This window comes from Phaethon lepturus, unplaced genomic scaffold (assembly GCF_000687285.1).
Source record: "Phaethon lepturus isolate BGI_N335 unplaced genomic scaffold, ASM68728v1 scaffold18630, whole genome shotgun sequence".
Taxonomy (NCBI): Eukaryota; Metazoa; Chordata; class Aves; order Phaethontiformes; family Phaethontidae; genus Phaethon; species Phaethon lepturus.
The window spans coordinates 8020-14960 of NW_010509994.1; the positions used below are offsets into that span (position 1 = coordinate 8020).

A 6941-nucleotide genomic window follows, 5' to 3' on the forward strand; every position below is an offset into this window, starting at 1 on the left:
GGTTCAGCTGAATGCAGCAAGCAGGAGAGGTTCTCCCCCAGCTCCTGACAGGTCTGGCACCGCTCCCCTAAGAGATTCTCAACCTCCCTGCCCCTGGCTTGTGGTGACAGAGAGAGGGGAGGAGGATGCTGACTGGGCTGCAGCAGCCTGGCAGGGCCCCGGAGCAATGGGGAAGGATACCGCAGGGCAGAGGATGCACAGGGTGGAAGTCCTCCGCAGAGGCAGACACGGAGCTGTGCTCCACGGCGACTCCTTTGCCCATCAAAGGACAAGCCAAGACAGCGCTTTGAAACTGCAGCTCTGCACAAAGGCCCTGAAGGTGCTCCAGGTACAGCATGGTGAGGGACTGAGGTTAAAACCTCACCGGCTGAGAGCAGGCAACTGGGCGTGCAGTGCCCGTGGCCCACTGGGCACAGGAGATGTTGCCACCGCATGCTGCTCTTGGCACTACATCGCTCAGCCACTGGTCGCTCTGAACAAAGCGTGGCAGGGCATTCACGGCGAGTGGACGGGTCGCTGCCCGAGTGGCTCCGGGCTCAGCGCCCCCGCGGCTCTCCCTACCCGGCACTGATGGCGGTGGTCATCTCAACAGCAGTGGTCACCTTGGCTTTCACCGTCATGACGTTGAGGTTCATCAGGTAGTAGAAGGTCAGGTGAAGCACATTCTCATCTGTGCCAACAGAGAAGGGGCAACATTGCTGTCTGCTCTAGCTCAGAGCACTCTGTAGAGGGGGACATACATGCCCCTCTGCTAGGACAACAGCAAACAGAGCAGAGAGGCAGCATGGGGAGTAACTGGTAACGTGCTGTGACCTTCGATGCCACCCCACCAGCGTTCGCCAGGCTGTAGCTATCAGGCCCAAGACCACCCACAAGAGAGAAAAGCTCCCAGCTGGATGGAGGAAGCTTCAGCAAGGTCACCCCACCCGTGTGGGTGAGAGGAGCTCTGGGAGATGGAGCTGATAAACCACCGTCTTTCAGTCTCCCCTGGAAGGTGATGCTCATCCCTGCTGGGGCAGCTGGGCTGAGGGCAGGAAAGCTTCTCCACATCCTGAGCACTCCCCGAGGAGCCCAAGCTGCTGCCACATTGCTCCCTGACCTGCTGTCACACACCCTTGTGTGCTCTCTGCCAAGAGAGTCTGCTCTCCACCAGACTCCGCTCACCTTTGCACTTCAGGTCGACGGTGACAGACAAGGGGTGCCGCTTGAGCATCTCCTTGCGCTTGTCGTCCAGCTGCACGCCCAGGGTGGGCCTGCGCCGCTTCTGGGGAGGGCGAAACCGAGCTGTCAGACCCTTCTCCTCCGGCTCCTCGGCAACCCATGGCCCCCACCCTACTCTCCCACTGCTCCTTCCTTCCAGTCTAGTTCCCCAATGCCCCAGTGGCGCGGCCGGAGCAGCACTGGGGAGAGAGAGGAGCAGGAAATCCCTGCCCTGCTGCAGGGCAAGGACAGAGTGGCTCTGGTTCCAGTCGTTCCTTCAGGAGAATCCCCAGACCTGTGAGACGAGGCCAAGGACCTGCTGGCCCCAAAAGCTTCCCCTTGTGAGGGGCAGAAGCTGAGGCCCTTCCCATTGGTCTTCCCCATAGCAACAGCCCGATACACCAAGCCATCCAGAAGGTACAGCCTGTAGGACCTAAACACCACCCCGGGTTTAGCAACCCTGGGTGCAGAGTTCAACTCAATGTTTTTGGCAGAAGGCAGGGGACGGACACACATCCCTCCCCACCGGTCGCCAGCCTCCCTGCCCCGAGGCTATTTATACAAAGTGGAACAGCTCCAGCTGGAGAGCTGCGAGGCGGCCACTGCTGCCGGGTGGGACGTGAGCCTGGTGGGACACGAGTGTGGTGGATTTGTACACTGCTTCTAATTTCTGTCCCAAATGCAGTAGAAATGGCACCTCCCTCTCCTCCCAAGAAACGGCTGGATTTAACATCAGTGCACCTCCACACACACTCACAGTGTGTAGGGACCAGTTCCCAGCCCCACTCAGGCCCAGCTCCCCCAGCACCTCCCTGTCAGCACGCACAGATCAATTTGTCCACAATAGGACGTTGGGAGAGGACCCAGAAGGGGACAGTGCTACCCCTTACCGTGGTCTGCTCCTCCTCCGCGTCAGAATCGCTCTCGTCATCTGCGCAAAGAGAGGGGTGTAAGCAGGAACTGCATGGGGCTCAGCAGCTTTCCCACAACCAGCAGGACTACCAGCCCTTTCTCCTAGACAACAGCTCCCCCAGACATCACCGTCCCCCCAAAACCAGGGCTGACGCAGGATGCAGACACACAGAAACATGTCTCCAGTACCAGAGGTCACTCCGATAGAAGAGGGGCTGTGAACATCTCCCCGGAAGGGGGACTCGGGGTCAGAGGGGATCAGCTGCCAGGGTCTTCAGCCAGCAGCTCAGACACCGTGCCATTTCAGCATCCACCCCAGGACCCACCCAATTCTCTACCCTCTCCCTGCAGCACAGAGCATCAGGCAGCCTGTCTGGGGCAACACCACCCCAACTCACCCTGCGAGTCCTCAGGCGGCTTGTACAGGGCTTTGGCTTCCTCTACGCTCCCTTCAATGGCCACCACAAGCTTCTTATCTACAGAGGAGACATGAAAACTAAGCCACAAACCCCACTTCTGTATGGGAAAGGCAGTTAGAACCAGCCCTGCCCCGGAAAGCTCCTGCTTCAGATCGCTCGAGGCAGAGCCCTGCAGCACAGAAAGCTGAAGTGAAGGGTCAGCGGGAAGAGGCAGTGATCCAGAGGGCCACCACAGGGCTGGATCTCCTGAGCAGGATGGGTCAGAGGAGGGAAAATGCTGGGTTTTAAGGGACTGTCCACTCCCAGAGCGGCCTGAGAGCAGGTGGGATTGCAGCTCCCGCTCTATGTTACAGCCCTCCCCATACAGGAGACGCAGACAGCCCAGGGGTCCTGAGCCCTGCTGGGAAACCCCTCCTGACCCAGGGAGGCTTCAGAAAGCCCCCTGAAATGCAAAGCTGCCTAAGGGGAGCTGCGGAGAACGGCCTCAGCAAGGGCAGGCAGAGGTACTGCCTGCTCTGGAGTCACCATCACCCACGGGCGGCACAACGTAGCACCCAGCCCACGGGGTAATAGCTCTTGGGAGGCCGTGTCAGCACCAAGCCAGCTCGCAGGCTGCACGGACATCCCTGCCGACCTTGAGAAGGCGGGGCAGAAGTGGGAAGCCAGCTTCCCAAGCAGTTCTTCCAGGGAGGGAGCTGAGCAAACAAGGTTTCAAATGCTGCTGCCTCACTGTGCTGGCCCCAAGGCCACCCCGCTGCTCCAGGCTCAACAGAATCTGGCAGGAGAGCAGATGGGACGAAAAGGACCTCCCAAAGCGTCCCGAAAGCAGTACTTTGGCTGGAATCTGGCCCCTGGGGGGAGCATTGCCCCCCAGTCCCGGCCAGTGACGGCCCCTCGCGGCGTCGCTGTGGACTGCGCTCCCCACTCGGTGCTCACCGCAGGCCTGACCGTAGGCACTGGCTTGAACGAAGAGAACATAGAGAGGCGGTGGGAGGTGTCGGGCTGTCTCATACTGTTTGTGCGCCTGGTCGAAAGGCATGAAGAGATACTCCTGGACAGGCAGGGAGGCCTGGGGGAAACACGAGGGCTCACCTTCATCCCTGGTAACAGAACACTTCATCCTCCTCACCCCCTCCTTCACCCCAGGCTGGTAAGTGGGAGGCTGGAAACCAGCACTGCAGGTGTGGTGCAGGGTTAAACACGGGCATGGCGCGCCCCCAGGGAAGGGCTAGCAGCTCTCCTTTTGGATCTGAAAATAACCCAGTTCCTTCTCCTGTTCTTCCCTCCCAAGGCAATCACAAGGGGCTGGAACTGCGTATCGCCCTCCAGGGAAAGGCCTGTTTAATGACTCCTCCATCCGCAGTTCTGCAGGAATTGTCGCATAAACAAGAAGACTCCAGAGGAGTCTCTACCCCTCACCCACCCCGACTGGGAGCGAAACATCTCCAAAGCAGAATCAGCCCAGGCGTTGCACCTCTGTAACACAGGCCTCGGAGCATGACCTTGGCTCGGCCCCAAAGGTCTTCTCCCCTTCCTGCAGAGCTGGGTACCTGCATGATGCTGTTGAGTCGAGGCTGGAGGCTGCTCAGATACTCCTTCTTCACCTCAATCTCCTTCAGGATCTTCTCCTTGCTGGTCAGGCACTCCTTGTACTTCTCTGCCAGCCTAGGGGTGGGAATTTGGTTACTGCCACACATCACAGCTACAAAGCCTGCCGGGGTCCACCTGGGTCACGGGGCCCAGCTCTCCTGACCTGACAAAAGCCACTGCAGGAACCAGGAGAGCTCAGACACTGTGACAAAGAGGTCTGAACACCAAGGGCAAATGGAGGCAGAAAGGAACTGATTAGAGCTGGAAAACAAACAGGGAAAGTGGTAGCTCAGCCTCATGTTGTGCTCCAAAAAGGGACAGCAACCGGATCTTCCCTCAACAGATCCGCTCCCATGCCAGCCTCTGTGGCCAGCAGCCACGCTGATGGCGCCTGGCCGACCCCACCAAGCTCCTGAAGAGGCTTTTCCACTTCCTATCACCAGAGTCACTCCATGTCATGTCAACTCCTTAGTTAAACTCAGGAGAGTCGAGGTTTAATACACTAGCAAGTGCTCCTCTGTAGCTGGGTAGAAAGCCCAGGAAAATGCCAAGTTCCCCATGACCCACTGAGCCCTGGATACACTCGTGCTTAGGGAGAAGGCGTTAAACCTCCTTATTGCTGTTGACTGCAACCTCTTGCCCAGCAGGAGCAGGGAGAGCTGGCTATGAAGATATGCTGCCCAGGACAAGCCACCAGCATGGCAGGGGGAGCAGCAGTTTGGGGAGCTCACATACCCTCCTCTCAGGACCCTGCTCCCCATCAGATGAGAGCACCCGCAGTGCGGAGGAACCCCCTCTGAAGGGGAATAACAGCCCTGACATTGCAGGACTGAAACGTTTCTGTTCCCAAGGAAAACTATATTTGTGTTGGGTCAGCACTCCCCAACAGGCTCCTACATGAGGCAGTTTTAAGTCCAGCTTTCAGACACCTTTACTCAGCTCCCCAAGCTAGTAAGAGCAGCAAAGATCTCTAAGACACCGTTCTACAGGCACCTTTCGGAAGAGACTCCAAGGCAAATCCAGTGCTCCACATCCTGACAGTTCGGGACAGATGCTAACAACCCCACCAGCACCAGAAAGTGCCCAAAGCACTGCCGTCATCTGCTCTTGGGGCAGCTGAAGAGGCTATTTCCCACCACAACGGTGGTAAGAGGTGGTGCTCCCTAGATACCATGGGGGCGAGGACTGGGAATTGCAAGGCTTCTCAGCAATTCAACGTGCAACTGCGGGACAGGCTCAGTTCAGCTCGGCTTCACCCCCTACACAGTTTACAACGAGCAATCATTTTTACGGAGAACCCTCAAGGGATCTCCACATTGAATGCTCCTCTCTGTGTGCCGCAGGCAGAGCCATCCAGAGGATCATGGAATGGGTGCCTTCCACCAGGCAAAAGCAGCCAGGTTTGATGTGAAGGGTTTGGGAGAGACAAAGCACAAGGCCTCAGAGCCACACAGCACCCTCCCACAGCACCTCTTGCTAGTCTGCTCTGAGCTGCCTGGCTTGTGCAGCACCTACCGGCAGGTTCAGATAGATCTTTCCGGAAGGCTGGTCTCAGCTGCTGCCTGTCTGGAAAAGCCGCTGGCTGTCAGCAACACACAGGAATGCTGTGTCACATTTGCTTTTCACATGGGGCAAGAATTGAGGAAGCAGCTGAGCCACGCAGCCCACCTGCACCAGCTGGGGGACCTCGGGGGTTAGAGCCTGCATTGAGGAGGCGGCCGCCAGCACGACAGTTGCAGCTCAGCCGGAGATCAGCGCTGCGCAGGCAGCTCCCCACCGTGGCAAGCGTTAGGAGCACAGAGAGGCAGGAAAGGCAGCAGCGCCGGGCCATGCCACCAAGCCAGGCTAGCTTAATTTTGCGCCTTGCACCACAGCACAGCAGACAAAACGGGGATCGCTTCACCCTGCGCCACACATCTCGCAGAACCAGGTTCTGGATGGAAGCCCATAATCACCCATCCTTCGATATCACCCCTACGGCGGGCGGTGTCCCCGACCCCTGCTGCGAGAGCCTCCAAGCAGACGCTGGAGAAACATCAAGCTACAAAATTAATTTTCTTCCCTTCATACTCAAGAGCCAGTGCTGATGCTCACTGTCTCGGTGAGAGAACGCATGGATCGATCAGGAGAGCCCAGATGCCTTTGCTGTCATCACCCAGAGCACAGGGCGGGGTCCCAGCTGGGCAGCCCCTCTTGCACAGCGGCTGTGGCTGGCTCAGGGCTTCTCTTCACACTGGTTTGGAGGTTACTTTGCTCCTCAGGATCCCCCGGGCTCTCTTTCACCAAGGACATGAAAAAACTCCCTGATCTACAAAACAAGGATCCCACCAAGCCCAGCTCCACATGAAGAGTGAATCTCCGCGCCAAGGGCTCAGTTACACAATAAATCTGTCACTTGCTCTACACTATTTCAAGAGGGTGTTAATACTTTTATCACCCACATTTGCTTCAGCCAGCAGCTGTGCCGCTCGCTCCGGGGGTCTGCCACGAGCCCTGCCCTGCAGCAGACTGACACCGACGACCCACCTCTTGCGCTGCTCCAGCTCCCAGTCCAGGCGGGCCAGGGTCTGCTGGTGGGGCTCAGCCAGGGTGATGGCAGGCCGGCTGATTTCGGGGGGAGCCTCTTTGTAAAACTCCTCCAGGCTCACCAGTTCGATCTCCTCATGTTTTGACCTGCAAAGACAAATGGATCAGACCAGGGAGGGTTGGGAAATGCTGCAGCACGGCCAAACTCAACCATGTCTCACAGAAGAGTGCTCAATGCCAACACCTCGGCTTCACTCTGCTACATGAACCACTGCAGCATCAGTAAGCTGAACC

At 58.0% G+C, this 6941-nt stretch overlaps 1 protein-coding gene across 1 annotated transcript in view; it reads right to left on the bottom strand.

The window, feature by feature from the left end:
- The window catches only part of THOC5 (THO complex 5), a 13363-nt gene that overhangs the window by 3512 nt on the left and 2910 nt on the right, over nucleotides 1-6941 (bottom strand). The window contains exons 5-11 of the mRNA XM_010293798.1: nucleotides 6648-6794; nucleotides 4082-4196; nucleotides 3468-3600; nucleotides 2511-2588; nucleotides 2091-2131; nucleotides 1165-1264; nucleotides 562-670 (exon numbers count right to left, since the gene is read on the bottom strand). Of these exons, the coding sequence (XP_010292100.1) occupies nucleotides 562-670; nucleotides 1165-1264; nucleotides 2091-2131; nucleotides 2511-2588; nucleotides 3468-3600; nucleotides 4082-4196; nucleotides 6648-6794 (723 nt within the window). The remainder of the gene's footprint in view (nucleotides 1-561; nucleotides 671-1164; nucleotides 1265-2090; nucleotides 2132-2510; nucleotides 2589-3467; nucleotides 3601-4081; nucleotides 4197-6647; nucleotides 6795-6941) is intronic.